The sequence below is a fragment of the Phascolarctos cinereus genome, unplaced genomic scaffold (genome assembly GCF_003287225.1).
Source record: "Phascolarctos cinereus isolate Bilbo 61053 unplaced genomic scaffold, phaCin_HiC Scaffold_3;HRSCAF=262, whole genome shotgun sequence".
Lineage (NCBI taxonomy): Eukaryota > Metazoa > Chordata > Mammalia > Diprotodontia > Phascolarctidae > Phascolarctos > Phascolarctos cinereus.
Window position 1 is genome coordinate 157969674 of NW_027555736.1, and position 24380 is coordinate 157994053.

A 24380-nucleotide genomic window follows, 5' to 3' on the forward strand; every position below is an offset into this window, starting at 1 on the left:
CAGGTAGGCAGAATTGTTTAAGCAAAGGAGGAGGAAGGCACTGGTTAGATTTGGAGAACAGTGAGCAGGGTTAGTGTAAAGGAATAGCGCAAGACAAGGGTGGAAAGGTAGGTTGGGACCACAGCACGGAGGTGTTTCGATTTAATTGGATATATACGAGAGATTTTGAACAGGAGTGCTTTAAAGACAGCCCATAGCACAGATAAAAATATAGGTGCTGAAAAGTGATTTTTGATGATAATTACCAAAAAGCAGACTATACTGAGAGGAATAACTTCAACTCACGGAGGCACACACAACTCCTCCTCTTAACTAAGAATACAGCTAAAACTCAAGACGGATGTTTGGAGTATGAATCGAGCATTGAACTCAGATGAAGTCCAAACTGATGCAGCACAGAGGTGGAGAGGTTGGGATGAGGGTGGGGGGTTGGGGAGGGAGCAGGCTATTTACTTAGGAAACGAACCAGTTCCCAATCTCACATCCTGCCTGTGTAATAAAACTGGGTTTCTTAATGTCTTAGATCTTCATGGAAAACCACAAACCAAACTGCCCGTCGAGGCACGGAGCTCCACGTTAAGCGTGACAACCATGGTGTTTGTGTCACTTATGCACCACAAGAAACACAAAAACCCACTTCGGCGACTGCTGGTGAAGTTTCCTTGGACCCTGATTCCATTTTCAGGTCCTTGTGCCCTAGGCTAGTGGAGCTAACCTCTTTCCCCCTCCCCCCGAAGTTTTCCACCGCCAGTTCTTTAGAACACACAACACCCCACCCCCCAAACAAACCACTTCTGCACGAGGGGTGTCAGCACTCGCGTGGCTTGTGCCCAGTGACTGGCTCAGCCTGGCTGGCTGGCGGCAGGCTCCCGGGGTAGTTGGGCAGAAGGTGGCACCAAGGCGGGCGCTGGGGCTGCAGAAACCGAGCGCCTAGGCAGCGTGGGTCGCGATCACGAGGCGGGCCCGCATCCTGGAGGCGGCGGCATCCGCTTCGGGGCGAGTGGGCACCGGACCCCGAACGCCTAGATCTCCCCCAACCCGGGGGTGGGGAGTAGGGCGGGGGCAGGGCGTTTGGGGGCGTGTGTGTGTGCGTGTGTGTATATGTATGTGTGTGGCGGGGCAGCCACATCCACACGTCCTTCCCCAGTGCATTTGGGCAGAGGCGGGGGAGCGCGCGCCCCGCGGCGGTAGCGGCGGCGGCGGGAGGGCCCGCTGTGCGGGGTGGGGGCTGGGACGACACTGAACGTGGAGAGCGGGGAGAGGCGGCGGCGGCGAGGGGGAGGGGCGGCGACGACGAGGGGATGAGGGAGCGGGGCCCCCTCCCCCTGCCCCTGCAGCCCATCCCCGTGCGGGGCTGAGGAGCTCGGGCAGGGGAAGCCGCGGGGCTGGGCCACGTCCCTCGCCCGGCCCGGGAGCGGGCGGCTTTTGTGTCTGGGCGCAGCCGGGGAGCGGGGAGCAGGGCTCTCCTCAGAGGGCGCTGTGTGAGTGAGCGAGTGTGTATGTGTGTGTGTGAGAGAGTGTGAGCGTGTGTTCGTGTGTGTGCGAGACCCGACCCGGGCCCGGACCTCCCGCCACCCGCTGTCAGCGGCTCCTGCGGCTCCCGGCGCGGAGGCAGCGGCAGAGGCAGCGGGCTCGGCCCCCGCACATGCCGCCGGCCCCAGGCGGGGGGCTGCCCCCAGGCCGCGGTCCTCACCGCCGTCCTTAAGCCGCCGACCCCCCGCGGGCCAGGCCGCCCCTAGGCCCGGTCCTCCTGCCAAACTTTGCAAAGTCGGGCCCGCGTCCCCCGCGCCCTTGGCCGTTGCCGGGCTCGGCGGCGGCGGCACCGGGAGCAGCAGCAGCAGCGGCAGCGGCAGCCCCGGCGGCGGCGGCAGCGAGAGGAGGAGGCGGCGGCAGCAGCATCAAAGAGACGCGATTCCCGCTGCCTGGGGGGGAGTCATGCTTTGCAGTCTGTAATGTCAGCAGAACAGGAGAAGGATCCCATTGCGCTAAAGAGAGTTCGAGGTAACTGGCTAGGGGAGGTGGGGTGAGGGGGAGAGGGAACGAACACTGCGGAGGACGGGATGGGTGGGGGTCTCGGGGCAGGAGCGGGAAGGCGTTTCTGGGGCGCCGTCCGGGGCCTAACTGCAGAGCCCGCCTGGCCCCGGCGCGATCCGAGCCCAGGCATGACCGCCGCCCTCCTAGCAGCCTGCTTGCAACCCCACGGACTCCCGGGGCGCGATTTGGGCTGGAAGGGCTCTGCCCGATTTTGCGTGGGGGAAGCTGTTGAAATCGCCTCCAGCATCTCCATCGCGTCCTCCCCTCCAGAGTCCTCTCTGCCTGTCGCCGGCCCTGCGGGTTATCTGTCTTCACCAGAGTTACCTGCCCAAGGAAGGACCCGTGTGGTAGAGACGAGGAGTGATTTTTCCAAAAGTTAGTTTGCCTGCTCGAGACGCTTTTGGGGAGGAGGTTTGCAGGGCCTTTACCATTAACAATAACAAACCAGAAACTTCTTTTCCTTAACGGTTAAGAATTGATATACCAAATGAGATAACGTGCACAGCGCTTTGCAAACCATAAAGCGCTATGCTAGTTCTTATTGTAAATTTAATAGACGGTTACCCAATAGCTCTTACAGTAAAGCTCAGTCGAATTTTATGAATTAATTTTTGCTTAATTCTTACTTGTAAACAATGAAAGACCTTTTAGGATGTGTTTTTTCCCCGTTGCCTCACTATTTCACAAAATCAAAAAGGAATACTCTACTAAAATGGATTTAAAAACATCCACTATCACGAAGTAGGGGACTACTTAGATCTTTTTTTAGTTTTTAGGCTTAGCAAATCAAGTCAGCAAGCATTTATGAAGTGCCTACTGTGTGCCAGGCACTGTATCCTTTGTATAAGCTCTCAAGAAAGACAAAAATGAGTCCCTTCCTTCAAGGGGCTTACATTCTAATGGGTAAGACAACATGCACATAACTGTGTACAAACAAGATATACACAGGATAAACTGGAGAAAATCTGAAAGGGAAGGCACTAAGGTTAAGGAGTATCTGGAAACACTTCGTGCAGAAGGTGGAACTTTTAGCTGAGACTTGAAGGTTTCTAACACATAAGGTTCCAGGAAAAAAGTTTCCTGGAAACAATATTTATCCAAACAACTAAAAATTATTTACAAATTGATGAGTAGTAAATACAGTTTCTCCATGGACAAAAGTGACGCGTCAATTTTTACATCTCCCTCTTTGTCTGTGGTGTAGTTGGAGAGATCTATGACACACTGGCTATGGGATACCCAAGAAAACCACCCAGAAGTACCTAGAAGCATCTAGGTAGAGAAGAGCTTATTTAACATTTAAGAATAGATTTTAAAAGTAAAGTCTGAATTGCAAAACAGAGAATTTTAGAGGGAGATCCTAAAAGAGGTCAACTGGGCTAGTGTGTCAAACTCAAATAGAAATATATCCCTTTGGCATATTGCTGTAGAAAACCACAAATTAACATTCTCTGTGTTCTATTGCATTTTAATTTAATTTGTTAAACATTTCCCGATTATGTTTTTATCAGGTTCAGGCTGCATGTGGCCTGAGGGGTGAGAGTTTGACACCTGTGATCTAAGCCAACCACCTCATTTTACAGAGGAGGAAACTGAGGCCCAGAGAGAGCTCATCTAAGCGGATTCTATACTCTTTCAAAAGTCATCTGAAAAATTTAATTGTTGTTCAGTTATTCATTGGTGAAGATTTGCCATCTTGTCTTCCTTTATGCTTGTGTTTATGACTTGACAATGGCCCCTAAGGAGTAGTTTTTCTTAGGTACAATTATTCCCTTGGTATTTTGCCGCATTATATTATAAATTGGTCTGTAGGGATGGGAGCAGGCTATCAATTTTATGCCTGTGACCAAAATCATTGAAGTTGTGTAGGTAAGTGTTAATCTGGGTAAAAATAAGTGTATTTCAGCCTTGCCTGAGGAATATAGTTTTATGTACATTTTGTTCAGGCTGATGCTTTTAAACCTATAGGCTTAAATAAACCTTGCAGTATATTCATGTGTGGGTTTAAGGATACCCTTTGCTTAATGAGAATAAAAGAAAATAATTTTTCTAAAGTCATATACAAAGTTCTAATAAATAATTTTGTAGTAACTGGCTTGCTGATTGAAGAGTTGTTAAAGGCAGGAAAACATTTGAGCATCTTTGTAACAATTCTGCAGAACTTTGCTGTTTTGGTACTCACCATTATAAAGATGTCATTACATTAAGCTGTCATCTGTTGATTCATTCATTTTAGAACTTCCAAGAATAGGGAAACCTCTTGAATACTAACAACATAATACATTGATAATAAAAAAGTTAAGGACGAATGAGGTTCCATGCACATATAACCTCTACTTCTTCCCCAAACGGGAAGGTCTGGGATTGCTTAGAGATTTACCAGGATGAATTATGGAGAACTGAGTTTAGAAGCTTTTTCAACTAGCCTTGGTGTCAACTCAGATATCCCAATTTTCAGTGCTACTATAGAAATCCAATGACTAGTCTAGTTAAATATTGAGAGACTCAGGGGCAGGTAGGTGGCTCAGTGGATAGAGTCAGGACGACTTGAGTTCAAATTCGGTCTCAGACACTTGACACTAGCTGTGTGACCTAACCTCATTGCCTAGCCAAAAAATAAATAAAAAATAAATAAGTATTAAAAGGGTCATCATTGCATGATGAATTCTTTCACAGTAGCAGCTAGTATTGCCAGGGCCCTAGAACAGTTTGAAGAATATCGGTGTGTCGGAAGCTCCTTCAGGCCTCTGTGCCTTCTATTTGTCCTGCTTCCTTATCCACTCAAGTCTGCCTTTCAGTTTGAGAGTTTCTCCTCTAGGGCCTAATCTCAACCCTACTTCCTTCAAAAAACTAATTTATAGGAAACTGTGAATGGGATTTAACCCTAAAAGGAAGTGCTTGCATTTTAAAAGAGAAAGTTGTTTACCTAATTGAATCTCTAAATGGTGGAATGGTCGTAGGAGCTATTTTTGATAAAGGTCCTAGTTGCCTGCTCTGAACTCCTCACTCCTACTCCACTTAGTCTCTCAAAAAGCAACTACAGTAATATTTCTATTAACTAAAAAGATGTCTTCCGATGACTTTTTCAGGGATAATGGAAAACCTACACCACTACAGAATATCAGACTGATCTATGTCTTTTGATAATCTTAAAGAGTTGCCCGAGAGGGAGGTATTTAGAGGTTTAGTAGGTTGCCCTAGGTCACAGAGAGATCCATGAGTTAGACTCCATTCTTCAGATTCTAAAGCCAGCGCTCTTCATTGCCCTATGTTGCATCCTTTCAGTTCCATACAAGGAAACAGACTTAAAGAAATAAAGCAACTTGCCAAAACCCACACAAGTTAAGCTAGATAGAAGCAGTAAAGTTGGAATTAAGACTCAGGTCTTTTGACTCTTAGTTTAGTCCTTTTTTCTTCTGACTTCAGTATCTTCCAAAACTTTAGTATCAGAAGAAGAAATGGCAGACATTTATTTAAGTATCTGTTGTGTGCCAGGAACTGGTAGGTGCTAGGAATAAAAAGATTTTTTTTTTAAATGACTTAGCTCCTCCTCTCAAAAAGCTTATATCCTACTGGGGAACGAAGTATATACACAGGTAAGTATAATATGGGATTTGGATAAAGGAGAGCTCCAGGAAAATTTAAAAGAATAGAATACTTTGTTGGGTGAGTCAAACAAATTTTACCTAGGAGATTATACCTGAGTTGATAAAGGAAGATTCAGTGGGTATTTATTAAGCACCTACTACATGCTGAGCACTATGCGAAGGTCTGAAGATACACAGATAAAAATGCCCTCATGAAGCTCAATTACAGGAGTATAACAAGGACCCAGATAAGTAAGTAAATAATATTTATGCAAAATAATTTTTTGGGAAAGAAGGACTCTATTAGGGAGAGGACAATAGGTATCATTTAGGATACTCAGTTGACACTTGAGCTGAGCTTTGAAGGAATCTGAGGATTCTACAAAGTGAGGAGGAAGTGCCTTCCATGGAGGAGGAAAGCCTATATGAATGCATAGAGGCATGTCATTCAGGGAACTAGTAGTTCAATTTGGCTAAAACACAATATATAAAGGGAAATATTGTGAAATAAATCTGGTGAGGTACTTTGTAGCAAGATTGTGGAGGTTCGTATTAAGGAGTTACATGATCAGACCAATCAATGCTTTAGGAAGATTATTTTGCTATAGCTGTATGAAAGATAGATTGGGAAAGGCAGAGCTTAGAGGGAAAAAAACCAGTAAGGAGGCTAATATAATAACTGGAGAGAGCCTAAAAAAGGGTGATGACTGAAATGTGAGTAAAGAGGAGGAGCAGATGTAAGAGATTTTGTAAGGGAATAATCAATGGGACTAGGCAACTGATACCACTGATTGGATGTAGGGAGGGTGAGGGAGTAGGAAGTGCAAGAAATAAACACTGACGTTAAAAACCTTACTGGGAGGATTATGGTGTTGCTCTAAACAGACATTAGGGATGTTTGGAAGAGTAAATTTGAAGGGGAAGATGAATTCATGCTAAATTGGAGATGCCAGCAGGACATCTAGGTGTAGATGTCCAGTAGACAACTAGAGATGTGGGACTAGATTTCAGCAGAGAGATTATACATGGTTATATATAAATTTGGGAATCATCTGCATATAGATGAGAATATTATGAGGCAAGAGGAGAATGGCCTAAAATGTGCACCTTATGGAGCACACATATAGTCTGGCGTGGGAAGAGGATGGCAATCTGGCTAAGAAAGTAAGAATTAGGTAGGAAGTAAAACAGGAGAAAGTGGTTTTGTAAAAACTGAAGCAGAAAGGGATGGTCATTAATGTGTCAAAAGCCATAGAAAGGTCTAGTAGGCTGAGGACTGAGAAAAGGCCATTGGATTCAGTACTTAAGAGATCATTGGCAACATCTGAGAAAGCAATTTCAGTAGAGTGGGTGAGGTTGGAAGTCAGATTGCAAGGGTTCAAGAAATAAATAGATGGTTAGGAAACAGAGGCAGATAGTGAAAGCTATTCTTTCCTGGAGTTTAGTAGTAAAAAAGACGAGAGATACAAGAGGATAGGTTGAAGGGATGACAACTTCAAGAGGAGGGTTTTTGGTGTTTTTTTTTTTTTAAAGAATGGTGGGGTCTAAGAATGTTTTAGGAGGGGAGAGAAACCCATAGACCAATAGAATTTGAAGATCAAAGTTAGAAAGAATGGTTGATGAAGTCAGACTTTCGAAATATTATAGATCATGGATATAGAAATCATCTAGTCTAGGGGTGGGGAACCTGCAACCTCGAGGCCACTTGTGGCCCTCGAGGTCCTCAAGCTTGGCCCTTTGGATTCAGTCAAAAAACATGTGGCCTCGAGGTTGCAGGTTCCCCACCCTGATCTAGTCAAATCTAGAAACTGAGGCCCAGTGAGATTAAATGTCTTGACCAAAGTCTTGCATGTAGTGTAAGTTGTAGTAGTGTGTAGTATAAGAGTAGTATAAGAGCTCCAGGATTTCAACTTGGATTCTTTTATGCTAGAGTCAGTAAGCTCTCTTTACTACCATACTGCCTCTGAGACAAGAGGACATGGAATCAAAGATACAAGTATAGGAATTAGCCTTGGCAAGAAAGAGACCTACTCTTTGAGACTGATTAAAGATATTTTATGATTTAAAAATACACCTAAATGCTTATTAAAATAATATTGAATGTTTCAGACAAATATGCATCTGGGGGTAGAAAGAGGAATGGGGTTGGATTAATATGAGGACAAAGAGAAGGGAAGCTAGAGAGGCTTCAGGTCCTAGAAGTCAGTAATAGGGAAATTACAGTACAAAGAAATTGAGCATAAGAATCTCTCAGCAGTTCCTAGGCTTTCGTTAGTCAACCCTCCCTGTGTCCCTGCCTCCACCTCCCATCTTCTACCTTTGGTCATCCTAGGGAAGCAAGAAGGAGGGAGAGAACCTAAGAACTGATTTGGGGGCTTCCCTGCCTCCCCAAAGAAAGGGGCTGTTGCTTGCTTGAAATTCCTTTAGTAGGAAATAAATCCTTTGAATTCACATTTAGAAATTAAAAATCTAAAATGTTCTTTGAAGTAATTCATTAATAAATTCATTCACACTGAAGGATATTCAATTCAGTACAGTAAGTGTAAATGACTGATATCTGAACCTTTCTGATTTTCCTATTAGGTGGGAGCAAAGAAGTACTACGTAGCTAATAATGGATGGGAATGGTTATTGCCTTTAGGGAGGAAAGAGAAGAGGCAGCTAGAGATACTGAAGATTTTTTTGTTTGTTTTATCCGTAATCAAACTGACAACTTGCCTATAATTTATAGTCTTAAGACAATTTCCTAAAAAAGATCACTGAGAAGTGACCTGCTGAAGGTCACATAGCTGACATGTGTCAGGGGCTAGTCTCTCTGATTCTAAAGCTGGTCTTCTATCCATTATGCCAGATTGCATCTTAGCATACACTTTTTTCCCCACAGTTACAGAAGATAAACTACTCAAATTTAACAATTCTGGTGAACAGCTCTATGTACATTCAGCTATGTGAGAGGATAAATAGAAGCTGTGTCTGGAGGTATTTTTGTGACTAACTGAAGCTCTGTTTTTACATGATTTATGAAGATTTAAATTTTTTTTCTTAACCACTGTTAGTTATGAAGAAATTTCGTTCCCAGGGGATTTGTTAATTGAAGTATTTATTATGCATTGCACATGTGCACCATCCCTATGCCCCTTCTTCATCTTTTAAAGTAGTTCTGCATCCCATGGGGCTCAGTAAACATAAAGAATCATTACTTTGAGAAAGAGATGGGTTGGCATTAGGAACCACAAATATTCAAAATCTGAAAAATCAAGAACTGGGAGTGCCTCTCTGTTTAATATTCATTCAGTGTATATAGTTTGAGTTAAGTATTGAGGCCACTGTCTATTACTTATATTTTTTAAAAAGAATGTCAGCTACTAAACTGTAAAGGCATTTTACCAGACACTTGTATTTAATTCAGTTTAATTCATTTCCATATTTATTAAGAACTTGTTATGTGCAGAGCACATTGCTAGGGGCTAAGAGAACTACAGAGTTTACAGAGTCCATGCTTTCATGGTGCTTATAATCTATTAGATAGATAGAACATTTTTTTAATATGTAAGTAACCATATTACTAAGTAATACATGGTAAGTACGTAAGACAATAACCCACAGTGAAATGTGAAATTCCTAGATAAGTTCATATCATTTAGATCAAGGAAGTCTTCCTGAGAGGCTAGCATTTGAATTGGGCTTTGAAGAATGGATAGAAATTAAAAGGCAAATATAGGGAGTAATGGAGGGCAATCCAGATAGGAAACTACATGTGCAAAGGCACATGGGCTGAAAAGTATGGGACATGTATGGAGGCTGTGAGTAGTCCAGTTTGACTGACACATAGAATACATGAGGGGGATTTGTGTGAGATAAAGCTGGAAAGTTGGTTGTACCAGATGGTAGAGAGCCTTGAATGCTAGGCAAAGTAGTTTCTATAATGTGTTATGTTCACAAATTAATTCACAAAGCAAGCCCATAATAAAGTTTACTATTGTTAAGCATGTATTTTGTGTGAGGACACAAAAAGTAAGTGGTTTGGCTTAGACTTGAGTGAATCATTATATAAACTAAGATTAGGAACTATATTTCTTTACTATTAATCCTAATCCTATGCTGTCATAATGAAAAAACAGTATCTACTCAGTGTCATGTGGTACTGTACCAGTTATGAGTTATTTAATAGAATACTATATATTATGTATGAGATTAAAATATATAGACAGAATTACAGAATCTCAAAGTTGCAAAAGTCCTCAGAGACCATCTAGTCCAGTCTCTACTTCGATATAATCTCTTCTGTAATGTTAACAGACAAGTGATCACTCAACTTTTGCTTAAAGATCTCAAGTGAGGGATAACCCACTATTTTCTCTGTTTATTCACTCTTATACATACATAATATACGGGAATGCTTTAATGGATCTGTGATATATATTGTGTCCAATATATGAATTGTATTATATATATTAATATATTAATAATTATAAAAGATTAAAATATATTAAATTATAGTAACTATATTATTTATTGATATATTATGTGTAATATATTGTATGTTATATGTATTATATTGTAACCTGTTCATATCATCTTGTCTATGTCCTTCCATCTTCTAATATTTCTATAGTGTGAAGTCCAGTGCTATACAGTCTTTGGGCATTGAATAAATATTGGTTTTTAATTTGGCTGATCACAGTATTAATTCCTACTTTGATGCATTATTATTAAGTGGCCTTGGACACTAGAGAGTAATACAGTGTTATGATATTCTGTTAGATCCAGCGGAGGTGGAAATATTTTCGGTATGAACAAGGCAACACACTATATGTCTGCCTTCCCAGAAGCAGCTTTGCTAATTGCAACAAAGTTCATCACCTGAAGATTGATCAGTACATGATGAATTTTTTTTGGCCATGGCAGTCCATGAAATACATAAAAATGCATGCAGTCCCCTTCTACCTAAGCAGTGATGAAGGGGGAGTGATGGGTAGGAGGAGAGGATATTAGGAATCCCAAAGTTATAAGGCTGTTTAGTAAAACTGATTTAACTGTTGGTTCTTTGAATGTGTGAGCTCAGTTGAGTGACCAACAAGGTAACATGCATATGTCAGTATAGATATTCTCACTATAGAGTGAAAACATAAGAGCTTCCAGCTAAAGGGAAGGGACAACTGTCAGCCAAATGAAAGAATGACTTACTAGAAGAGGCAGATAAAGGAATTTGTGGGAATAATTAATTTCTTGTTGCAGCCAAAGATAACAGGAAATGCTTAATGGTACATGTAGTTATAGAGCCAGTGTGGTACAGTGAACAGAAGGCAGCACTTGAGTTTACATTTCAGTCTCCAACCCTTGCTACCATGTGAGTATGGGCAAGTCCCTTAACCTGTCAGGCCCTCAGTTTTCTCATCTGTAAAACAGGGATAACATTACTTTTTAAGTACCTACTTCTGAGGATTATTTTGAGGATCAAGTACAATAAGGTATATAAAGACTTTGTAAACCTTAAAGCCTTATATAAATGTTAGCTGTTTTCTTGCCTGGAAGTCTCATAATGAGGGTAAAGAAAATTTAGGCACCAACATCTGCTGTGGAGGATAAAGAAGTAGAGAAAGTCTATGAAAAATTGAGTAAGATCCTCCAAATTAAATTTAATTATTTGGGACTTTATAAATATGATACTTGTGGCTTTAATGTAAATAAACACATAGGGAACTAATGCTGAAAACTAAGTTGGAAAATACTGTTCAGGGTCAAGGAAGGAGAGAAGCTAAAGTCTTTTAGTGTGTTCAGAAACTCTTTAAGTAGATAGTCCAAAAGGAGTGGATGTGTTAAGTGGAGCAGTAACAAAGGATTCTAGCACAGGAGGCAAATTCTGTTTTGGCAGTGCAGGTAAGTCCTGGGGGAAACATTACAGAGCACTTTTGTACCACAAGGTGATGGATGGTCTCTTGTCCCTATTCCCCTAGCCTGCATTGACCATTAACCCTATTCCCTTTCCTTCTTCTAGGGTCTACCTTTTTAGTCACCTCTGTGGTGGCATATGCCAGAATACTGAAAACTGCAGGAACATCAGTCTCTAGAGCACATTAGGACCTATCTTTCCCCTTCCCCTCCCCACCAGTCTCCTGCCTGGGGCAAAGCCCTAGCCTCCCAGCCTTAGTTACCTGTGGTGACAAGTACCAAACAACATCATAAGAAATGTAAATTACTTGCTGTGGATACTCATTCTCAGCTATCTGTTATGAACACTGTTCTAGGAATGGGTTTAGGTCTTCAAATAACACCGCTTCCTGCCCAACAATTCTTGGGATCTTTGAGTCAAGGCTTAGGCTGGCTGCATCTCAAAACAGGTAGGACTTTCTAGTTTCTTATGAGTGTTCCTCAATGCAGAAAGGGACATTTAAGGAAAACTTACAGGCATACAAGTTTCAGGGACATTTCCAACTCAATACAAATATATAAATCTATCATAAATGATTTCTATAAATTGAAAATATAATTCTTAGTAAAAACTCTAATGCTTTAGACATACAAGCAGTCGTGGACATATGGTGGGTAATATTAAAAATTTATAGTTTTCCTTGACTTCTCTTGGAGTGATTTGGTATAAGACATACAAGCAAAGGGAAGAGAAGATCTGTGACTGAATTTGGCCAAGTGACAGAGAAAAAGGGAGGTGGAGAAGGGGAGACCTGCTGCTGAATTACTACTCTACCCACCAAGAAATAGTATCAGCAAGAGAACAGAAGAGGTGCCACATGATGGCTGAGGTACCTATTTGCAAGTAAGGAGAGAACCAAAGAGAGAGGCACAGCCTTAGGGCACAACATTAGAGTCAAGGGAAATATGATTTCTTTTCTGTTAACAACAGAAAACGGCCTCCTTAAGTTAATTGCATGACCCATTGCTGTCCCATTTTCCAAGACTGATTGCTATTGCTGGAGCTGAGATTGTTTGTCACGTGATTACTATACTTTATTACTATTACTTATTATGCTGTTACTATACCTCTTTTCCAGCTAGAGGAACCATCTGGTTCAACTGCCATATTTTATAGATGAAGAAACTGAGATCGAAGAGATTAAGTGACACATCCAAGGCCATAAGGGTACCAAGTAGCAGAACCAAAATTCAAGAAAAGTGTCAATCAATAATTAAGATATTGAGTATCTTAACTTAATCTTTTAATAGACCAGGGACAATAGTAATTTCAAAATAAACTATGTATAGCCAGCTGTTTATGTTTTATTGAACTGTTAGTTATATTGGTCTTACCTGCCTTCACATGCCATGCAATTCACAGATATTTCCATAGTGAATGTAAGACCCCACTGTGTTTGCTGATTTTAAGAAACCATGAGACTAGGTAGAACAAAATTCAGCCTTAAAGACCATGCTCAAATAAGAATTTCCTCATAAGTATGTATAAATTATATAAGGTTCCCTGACAGGTATAAATGACAGAGAACTTTTTTCATTTGATCTGCTACTGAATTATTATTAATATCAAGTGAGCTTTATACATATATGTGTGTGTGGTGTGTATGTATATATATATAAAATACAAATATGAGGTGGGGCACAGGCTCTGGAATTAGCCTTTCAATCCCCACTAGCAATAGCAGAGTCCCTAGAGCCACTGGGTTCTAGGAGTATTCTTGAGGAATTGGTCATGGTTCTCCAATGCTGTAGCTCATCAGTTTTCAGAGTGTGATCATGGTGACCCCTGGGGGTCTACAAGGTCAAAACAGTTTTCACAGTAATGCTAAAATGTTATTTGCCTTTTAAAATACTCTTCTTTTTTCCAACTATCTATTATGTGTGGCTAGATTTCCTTCATATACTTCAAACAATATATTATAACAAATTGAATACAAAAGCAGATATGACAATCCAGTCTTCTATAAAAAGACATTAAAGCGATATAACAAAATATGTAAAAACAGTTGCCACTCTTCTCACTGTTTTTTTGGGGGGAAATGTTATTTTTCACATGAATATATTATTCATGTTAACATTTAATGTGTATTATTTTAAGTGAATAAATATTTTTAAAATTGTAATTTCTAATGTGGTAAATATCAGCAGATAAAACCTATATAAACAAAGCTCTTTCGAATCTTTTACAGTTTTTAAGATTATTAAGGGGTCCTCCAGCCAAAACTGCTGTATCTCATAAACCTTCACTGGTTTGCTTTCCCCTCCTCTTCACATCCCTTCCCCCACCCTATGATTTTACTAATGTCAGTTGGCCAGATTTAATCCCCTTTCAGAAAGGGGGTATTTTACTAAGGTTATATTGGTGGTATACTAAGAAAAGTTGATACAAAACATTTCTCCTAAAAGTTTATGACACACTCTTCAAACAGTACATACCAGAGATCAGGGGAATGTGGACTCAAGCATAGAGAGATATGTAACATAGAACATATGACAAAAGGGTAATAACTCAGTTCCTATTTGTTGGCAGTCCTTTTTCTCTCCTTAGGCGTGCTATGACTTTTCTGTTGGGCTTCTTATACAGCCTTTCCTCATTTTACCCAGTCTGCCTAGTCTGTCTTTGCCTCCTTGTGTAGAAAATGCTACCAAGCCACTACTGTCCTGGGTACTGATGAAGAAGTCTAAATCTTCTGACTCTTCACACTTCATAGGTCCTCCTCTGGTCAAGGTGTTTGGGGGAAGAAACTGGAGTGGAGAGCAAAATGCTCTCTCTTCCTCCACTAGGTGATTCCTTATCAAGGATCTGAGGTTGCTACCGTTAAGCCACTAGACCCTTGAATCCTCAGTTCCAAACTAGTTTCCTGGTTTTATACAAGTGTCAAAGGGCATGACCAAGTCCTTCAACCAATCTTAACATACTTCCTGTTGCTCCTAGTTGAAATGCCTGGATTGAATTGGACATGTCCAAGCCTTGTTAACACATGGTTTACACCTCTAATTGATTCAACTGAGATTTGTTCTCACTTGATAAAAGGTAGCAGAGCACGGTGGCTTGCCAGTTACCTTAAGTGGAATAGGGGTAGTTTGATTGATTCAGTCAATTCCAGTATATACATGAACCAATGATCCTATAAAAAGAAATATTTCATATTAATGTCAAAGTTTTCCAAATGCTCACTCACAAGTGACATTGTATTTATTGCAACAATTAACACAGTTTCTTCAATGAAATCTACAATATTATGAAAGAGATTGTTCCATCCATACTGGAAAAAACAGTGGATCCAAAAAATCATAGTAATGAGATTATGACATGAAACTAGGTAGACAGTCCATCTAATTGATCTTTCAGCATAAGCTTCTTGAGCAGTTATTACAGATAAATCTTTAGCTCAACTCAGAACTGAATCATAGAAAGAATTAGGTCTAGATGATCTTTGGTACTGTACTGTGTTTTGAATGAGCCCTACCACAAAAACCTGTTTCTTTTTTAAAAAATTTATAATAGTATTTTTTTTCCAATTACATAAAGACAATTTTTAACATTAATTTTTAAATAAAATTTTGAATTCCAAATTTTCTCCATCTCTTCCTCCCCCTCCTCTTCCTAAGATGGTAATTTGATATAGGTTATTAATATATATATATACATACACACATATATATATGTATGTATATATGCAATCATGTAAAACCTATTTCCATATTAGTCATGTTGTAATTTGATATAGGTTATATATATGTATATATATGCATATATATATGTATATACACACACACATATATATATGTATGTATGTATATATGCAATCACGTAAAACCTATTTCCATATTAGTCATGTTGTATGAGAAGAAACAAAGCAAAAGGAAAAAAACATGAAAAATAGTGAAAATATTATGCTTCAATATGCATTCAAGACTCCATCAGTTTTTTCTCTGGATGTAGTTATAATTTTCCTTCATGAGTTTTTTAGAATTGTCTTGGATCATTGTATTGCTAAGAAGAGCTAAGTCAGTCATAGTTGACCATCACATAATGTTGCTATTACCGTATACAGTGCATACAGTGTTCTCCTGGTTCTGCTAACTTCTCTTTGCATCAGTTCATCTAAGTCTTTCCAGGTTTTTCTGAAATCTGCCTGCTCACCTTTTCTTGTAGCACAATAGTATTCCATTACATTCAAATACCACAGCTTGTTCAGCCATTCTCCAATTGATGGGCATCCCCTCAATTTTCAATTCTTTGCCGCCACAGAAAGAGCTACCAAAACTGTTTTTCTACATGTACGTCCTTTTCCCTTTTTTATTATCAGACCTGGCAGTGGTATTCCTGGATCAGAGCATATGCACAGTTTGATTGCCCTTTAGGCATAGTTCCAAATTGCTCTCCAGAATAGTTGGGTCAGTTCACAACTCTACTAGTAGTGCATTACTGCACTATTTTTCCCACATCCCCTCCCAACATTTATCATTTTCCTTTTCTGTCATATTAGCCAATCTGATAGGTATGAGGTGGTACCTCACAGTTGTTTTAATTTACATTTCTCTAATCAGTAGTAATTGAGTATTTTTTGACTTTTTTTGTATTTTTGACTAGATAGCTTTGATTTCTTCATCTGAAAACTGCCTGTTGATATCCTTTGACCATTTTTCAATTGGGGAATGACTTGTATTCTTATAAATTTGACTCAGTTCTCTATGTGTTTAAGAAATGAGAAGTTTATCTGAGACACTGTAAAAATTGTTTTCCAATGTTCTTCTTTGCTTCTAATCTTGATTGCATTGGAAAAACCTCTTTATTATAAACACCAGTATTCTCCTGGTGATATTTGTTTGTTTGTTTTTGCCCAGACCTCTGATTTTATCCATGTGGGGAATTCCAGGTATGGAAGCTCCCTTCAGTGGTACAGATAGACTACTTATCTGTAACTTATATTCTTAGTTGCCCAAGATATTGTGTGAGGCAGGACTTGAAGTCAAGCTGTTCTGACTTTAAAGTTAGTCCTGTGCCATTATGCCTCTAGTGTTGCTATAAAGGAGAGGGCTCTAACACATTGGAAACTTTTTCTATGGAGGGTTTACAGGAAAATATAAACAAGCATAACAGAATAAAAAGACATAGTGGGGTTGTGATTTACATTGATGGAAGGAGTATCCACACTGATAAAATGGCAGATCTTTCAAAGTATGAAAGTATATATAGTGTAGCTGCTGAGCTTCACCAAAATGAGCTTGATAAGATGAATGTTAATTGTATAATATATATAGTAAGACATCACAAAGTTGAAATATTTGAGGAGGCTAGTCTGACTTGTTTCCCCAATAGACTATAATTTCTTCCAATACAGAGACTATTTTGTTTCTGTCTTCTTGAGCATCTAGCTCAATTATTTGAATGTAGTAGATATTCAATAAATATTTGTAGGGCTGAGGTTAAATTAGTAGAAATTCTAAAGTATAGAATATTTGAAAAATGTCATTTTATTATTTCTAAAGGCATCAAAATGAGGAAAGTGGTTTTAAAACTTATTTTTATTGTGGTTAAATGGCACAATATGTAATAAACCTAAAAGTGCTTTAACATCTAGGAATTCATTGCTGTCCTCAAAAGTGAAGACAAGTTAGGAAATCTTTGATGTTGAGGTTTTGGTTTGAAAAGACTGTTGGTTTTAGGCTATATTTCACTGCTTCTTGTGAAGTCCAGGCATTATACCCAACCTCTGACTCTCTCCAAGCTTTCTTTACTTGGCTTGGGATGGTTACCCCGAGGGCGAACGATGATACTGTTTGTTCTTAACTCTTTCTCATGGGCAGCTATTTCTACAACAGTATAGCTAGTAAGCCCCCTCCCCCATCAGTGTATTTCCCATCAACAAATCAGCCACAAATAATTAATCATAACCGAAACATTTGCTGAAAATACAAAGCAAACACATGATAACATTCCACACATAAACCTCAGTTGTACTCTCTCACCAGTGTACACACTGTGCATGGGGAGAATGGGCACACAACTAGAGTCCTAGGATAGTAAAGGACCCATATAGGGAGCACATGTGGCCTGGGCAACTTGCAACTCTGGAACTAGATTTCATTGCCCTCTTTCTGTCTTAATTGTCCATAAAAGTTCTTTGATGAATGTCTCGGCTGTGTTGAACAGATTTTTACACAGCGAAGCTAAACTGATCCTTTGTGTGCTTCACTAAAGCCTCACTGGGCAGGACATCATAGCTGGACTATTGATCCACTGGGCCAGTTCTCTGCTTCCAGGCTATCTTCAGCTTTAGGCTTAACTAATGTCTGTCAGCTGAAGTAGTGTTTTGCTCTTTTAGGAAAAGGCATTGATCTTTATCTTAAAGTTGCCAAAAGCAGCTCAGACTCTCCCCCTTTGCAGGATTCTTCTTCTCTACCTCTCAACAACAACAGGTGGTGATACAGAAAAGTATTCTTCTAGCTTAGAAAATAGAGTATATTTTCTCTCCTTATCCTCAGCAGTAAGTTTTAATAGACAGCAGTGGGTAATCTCTATAGATTTTTAGTAGCAGGTTGCAATAGAGTACTCTAGCCTCTAGGTCAATCAGTCTGCCCAGCAACAAATGGCAGTGTAGAGACAGGTACAGTTTCACTTTGACAGATTTGAAACTTGTTCTTTTGCTTCTTTCTTCCTCTTTTGTTAACCTTTCTTGGTTCAGTAGATGGGTCCTTCCTACAATTGACCCCACCTTAGTTTATGGTTAGATGGTTAGTAACCAAATTCTTATGTTCTGTTAATAATCAAGGAAGTAACATTTGTCCTGCAATCATAGAACAGTTCTGGTGTCCGTATTTCCTCAGTTATTAACCCAGAACTTCTGTTCTTCATATACAAATCACTGAAGCAGACTGTATTCTCCATTCACTCTAATGTCTTACTGCTTGTCATATGCAAATGAGCAACTACCATCTCAGAACTATGAGTCAGACTTAACTCAGTAACTACTTCTCTTTGAACTCTAAGAAGACCTATGCCCTAGAGGCTTCACAGACTTAATAAAAGGATTTGTTCTGTAAAACTTGGACTCGATCAAATGGCCAAACGAGGCTGTGGGCTCCCCGCCCTTCGGCCTAGACAGATGAATTGTACAGGCAGACAACTCAGCAACTGCTTTTTCTTAGAAGCAAACTTAAGACCTAGACAGGTGAACTATGCTAAGGGTTACCTTCTGTCATAGTAATTAATTATTTGGAATAATTTGGAAGTATTAATAAAAATCGAATATGGCATATCACAAATCCTGGATTAGTAAGGTATGAATTAATGTGGTTCTACTATTTAACTATCCTCTTCAATTTAATAGAGGACTGACTTGTATTTGCTCACTGTATTGTACTTCTTACATAGCTTAACAGTCCAGTGTCTCCTTTAATAAACTAAAGAAGAGAGAAAGAGAATGAATTTCTAATATCTTTTTTTTTTTGGCTAGGCAGTGGGATTAAGTGACTTGCTCAGGGTTACACAGCTAGTAAGTGTCATATGTGTCTGAGGCCAGATTTGAACTCAGGTGCTCCTGAATCCAGGGCCAGTGCTCTATCCACTGTACCACCTAACTGCCCCCAGAGAGTGAATTTCTAGTAAGTAGGTGAAGGTTGAAGAATAAAATTCAAGTGAATGTAGTTGTTATGTCTTTTAGAGTTAGGGTTTGTCAGTTTAATAGAATTATATATAGAAATTATCTGCCTTGATGCTAGAAAAACCTCACCTACATAATATTGGCACTGTTTTCTCCTATTCCTAAGAATATTCTAACCTAAGGGAGTCTCTTTAGGAGGCAAGGGGAGCCTAGGAAATAAGCAGAGATTACATTTGGAGATTACAAATGGAGCCAGCAGCCAATATCCTAGCAACCCGCCTTAATTCTTTACTAAATATCTAAACTCCTAGCTACTGCTGTGGAATGGTAGGAAAGTATTAAGCACCTACTACAATGCCTTAATAGATACTTAATAAATATTTAAGTTGAACTGAATTGACTTCAGTTCTAGAAACAAGTTCAACTTGTGTTTATAGCAGATGTCAAGGGAACAAGTCATTAGATGAACATGCACTCTAGCTTTGATAGGAGTTGGTTAATACTACATTTCCCACCTTTATATTGTGGCATGGGTTGAGGGGAGGAGGGAAAGAAGGAATTAAAACCAGACAACTACCTGGATCTCATTTCCAAAAACTGGAAGAAATGCCTGAAGGGTTCTTCTATAGCTAAGCCATAGTGACCAGAAGCCCTCAGCCATCCCTCACTGATTTCATTGTGGAGGGGAATCTCAGGGTGTTCAGCTGACCTCTCCATTGTTGGTAGCTGGGAAGATTACACAATAATTGCAAAATGTTTGCTAAATTGAGGATTTAGAGTAGAGATTTTCTATGGAAGGAGTTGGTAGACTCTGTGGAATAGTAATTTAATTCATGTAACTGTGTTTCTCAAATGGACTTTAGGCAGGTTTGCTCACAGCATGCTTGACAGTTAGAAGTTGGATCCTAAATGTCAGAGTTTTAATGTATGCCTAATTATAGTAATTAAGTGCTGAAGTTAGGGAGGTTAGACAGTGACCATTAAGGGAGCATATTATCCTCTCCTCTTTGTTCCTTACAGTTAGCAGAAAGAATTTTTCTTTGTGAAAAAGTGAAAGTATTTTCATAACATAACAAATTTAAAGTTGGAAATGACCTGAGATGATCCAGTCTAACCCTCCCTGCTACAGATGAGGAAATAGGTCAGAGAAGTAAAATGACTCACTTAAGAAGACACAGTTTATAAGCAGGAAAGGCAGGATTAAACCCCAAGTCCTCTAACTTGAAATACAGCCCTCTTTCCACTATACTATCTCCCTGCCCAAAGCATTTATTTGAGCCTTCTTAAAACATCCCTGTGAGACAGGTACTATAATATTAACATTCCCATTTTACACATGAGGAAGTGGAAATAAAATTGCTTGTGCATGTTTTTGCTTTTTTTCACTTTTTTGGTTATCTGATAGAGTATCATCTGATTCTGTAGTCAGCAGTAATGAACATAAAAGTATAAATTAGGGTGAAATATTTGTATGTGCTTCTATTGGAATGTATTTAGCTATGATTTTAAGAATGCACTGTATGGTTGAACATATAGGTTAAAAAGTAGAGACTGGGGGCAGCTAGGTGGCGCAGTGGATGGAGCACTGGCTCTGGATTCAGGAGGACCTGAGTTCAAATTTGACCTCAGACACATAACACTTACTAGCTGTGTGACCCTGGGCAAGTCACTTAACCCCATTGCCTACCCTCCCCCCCAAAAATAGAGACTGGCTTACACATTAGCATTTTTACTTTTAAGGACTCTTTCTTTGTCTGATAAAAATTAATACTTGTAAAAAAATACTTAAAAGTGATATGTAAATGTTAACTTAATCCTCCTCCTCCTCCTATTACTAGCCTCTCCAGGGAGAATATTTCCATACAGGTGCCCCTTCTTTTTGTCTTCTGGGGTTTTTTTAAATAGTGTTTTCATGTCCAAATTGATATGACTTAATTCCTCCAGTAGTATGTCAATTAGTGTTATTTGTAGCATCCCCTTTTCTGCCACTCAGTCACTGTCACTGGAGAAGTAGAAATACAAAAGTGAGGGCATTTTTAATTTTATTTTGTGAGTTGCCATGGTGAAAGAATTCAGGACCCAGTGGTCACTCTACTGGTGTTGAGCTTCTCTGCACTTAGGACAGTGCCTAAAACATATTAGGTACTTAATTATGCTTTTCAATAGGTGGATTGATTAACTAGGTTACCTCTTAGAAAGTAGACATAGTCTCTTGCTAGAACTTTATCTGAAGTCTTTCTGTCACGGTAGAACTTGCCACACTTTTGTTCCTCTGATGTAATCTTTGAGAAACCACTATACTATGATGAAGCATCAGAGTAGGACTTTTGGGAAGGGCTACATAATATTCTACTTATAAGTGAAATTCCCTTTGTAAGTTAAAAATTGTATTTGAATTTTAAAAAATACAGTGGCCTACATTACTTAGGAGAACCTCATGAATCTCAGTAATATCAGGTGCATCTTTAGAGTTCCCCTAATGTACTCTGTGACTTTGGGGAAAAGACAGACGGAATCTCAGGGTCTGAGAGTTGTGAAGGACTCCAAAGATCATTTAGCCCAACCCATACTTGACCAAGATTCCTCTTTATAACATTATTGAGAAAATAGTCATCAAGAATGTTGCAGGTGTTCTTTTTTATTTTAATCTAATTTTATTTATATCTTGTTCTTTTTTTCTATCACTATAGCTTTCACCAGTATTCTTGCCTTTCCGCTCTCAGAGAGCCCATCCATATAACAAATAGTATTTTTAAAGACAAAAACAAAGGTAAAAAAAATCAGCATAATTGCACACTTTTTCAGTGTATCAATATACATTGAGAAAGTCTAAGAATATGCAATACACAATACATGTGGACCTCCTGTCTCTGCAAAGAGATGAAGTGGGGGTGTCTTCTCATATTTCTTCTTCACAACAACCAAATATGTGCTCTTTATAATTTTAGTGCAGGAGTTCTTAACCTGGAGTTGATAGATTTCAGAAGGTCTGCGGTGAGAATTTGCACGGGGAAAAATTATCTTTGTTTTTATTAATATCTAATGGAAATTTAGCATTCCCTTCCGTGATTTAAAAGCATTACTCTGAGAAGGGCTGCACCAGACAGTCAAAAAGATCTAGGACACAAAAAAGATTAAGAACCCCTGCCTAGTGATTGATTTAGTCTCCTAGACACTGAGCTGGCTTTGTGCAACAGAACTTGTAGCTGTGTTTTTCTACCTGTGTGTCTTTTAACAGTTTTATTATTACTGTATCATCATACTATTAAGATTATGTACATAGGGCAAGCTTACCATATCTCTTTGGAACTCTTTAGTCACAGATATGAACATTCACTAGCTTGTCAGTCAACAAATATTTGTTAACTACTTGTGTGATAACTGCTATTAAGTATCACTGTACTAACTGCTGGGTATACAAATACAAGTAAAAAGAAAGATGGTTTGTGCCTACCAGGAACTTATAATCTAACTGGAGAAGACAACACATTTAAAGGGATGTGAAAAGTGGGAGTAGTGTTACTTACATGGTCCAGAGAATGAGGAATGGCAGATTTGGGCTCTTGTCCAAAGTAGAAATGCTGGGAAGAACTTAACAATAGGAGAAAGGGGCCCCAGCGATGAAAAGAGAAGTCAGCCAAGTGGTGAAGTCCGGCTAATGAAGGATGGCTAGTCTGAGACCTTCCCCAAAATGGAGGTTCCAGGAAAAACTCCCCATTAGGACAAGGAACTCTTAGGTGTGGTGGGAGAAAGTAGCTAAATCATGATGATAAAGTCCAGAAAATGAGATGCAGAATATGTAAACTGAAGCAGAAGGTTTGCTTCGAATCAGAAGTTTCAATTTTTGTGATTATGGTTTGTGTATGGTTTTTTGGGGGGGTGGGCTGTACATAGAGCAGTCAGACCAGATGAAGCTAGAACTTTTGGTTAATATTCAAATTCATTTTGATAGCAATTTTATGGTAGGTAGAACTAGAGTAAGTCTCTTAAAAAAAACCAACTTGAGAGCATAGAAACTTAATTAGTACTTTTCATGTTAATGTGACCTTATTTGAGAATATTCTGATGTAAAGCTAATGAGCTTTTATATTGTTCTAAAGATAACAAAAGTTAAGTGCTCCTTCCTTTGTTAATTTCATCTTGCTAGAATAAAAAACAAGTTTCTCTGATGTGACTGGTATAATTATATTCACTTATAAATGGAAAACGTATCTGAATTTAAACTTTGTAGGTGGTGACAGTGGACTGGATGGGTTAGGAGGACCAGGTGTGCAACTTGGAAGCCCAGATAAGAAAAAGCGGAAGACAAATACCCAGGTAAATTGCCATTTAAAATTTTTTTATTTTCATTTTCCCTTTTTGGTTTGATAAGGTTTTCAATTAGAAAGGAAATTGGATATAAATACTTCCACCATTTTTCAGGTCCTATCGTGATTCTTCCTTGAATAAATTTTTCACTTTTCATAGAATTACTTTTTGTGTCCTACAGATGTAAATTTAGGCAAGTAGAACTGAAGACAGGAAACCTTGGAAGTCATTGAAAAATCCCATGCCATATATTACTAAGTCTTTGCTGCTTTCAAGTCTAACAATGCCTAACATCATCCTAATAACATCTGTAGTTCAGCTAAAATAATATTTTTAAATGTATATTGGGAAGGTTTCATTTGAAATAATTTTAAAGTAACCTATTATAATAATTAGGTGTTATGGAAATCATATATACACAAAGTAATAGGGTAAGCATCCTTTGCTTATATAATATGCTGTTGAAGATATATAGTTGAAGACTTAGGTTTTCATATCATTTTATTCCCTATAGATTAGATTGAAGCATTCTTTTTATAATGGAAGACTGTTGATAATACAGTATGTATAGAGATGCTTTTTTTCCCCTACTAAAACCACTATTAATTATGGAACTTGCAGTGTGACTGATTCAGTAAATTTGTTTTTCCAATATGGCACTGAAATGCCTTGTTTTAGCAACTCCTTTCTGAAATGAATCTAAGAAAATATTTCAAATCTACTTCTAATCTTGTCATTTTATGGTTATTCAGAGATTAATAAGTGTTTTAATTAGAATCTTTTGTATTTTAAATGAACTATTTCCTAGATTTGTAAGTAATAACAGTAAATGTAAATTATGCAATCTCTTAGGAAAATTACATATACTTCTCTAGTATTACATGAAGATTGATTTAAATTTAGTACCTTT

The 24380-nt window shown here is 39.0% G+C and overlaps 1 protein-coding gene across 1 annotated transcript in view; it reads left to right on the top strand.

Moving 5' to 3' along the window:
- The first annotated feature begins 1858 nt into the window (after nt 1-1858).
- PYGO1 (pygopus family PHD finger 1) overlaps nt 1859-24380 on the top strand; it is a 29817-nt gene continuing 7295 nt past the window's right edge. The window contains exons 1-2 of the mRNA XM_020981346.2: nt 1859-2001; nt 23394-23479. Coding sequence (XP_020837005.1) covers nt 1953-2001; nt 23394-23479 — 135 coding nt within the window. The 5' untranslated portion in view covers nt 1859-1952. The remainder of the gene's footprint in view (nt 2002-23393; nt 23480-24380) is intronic.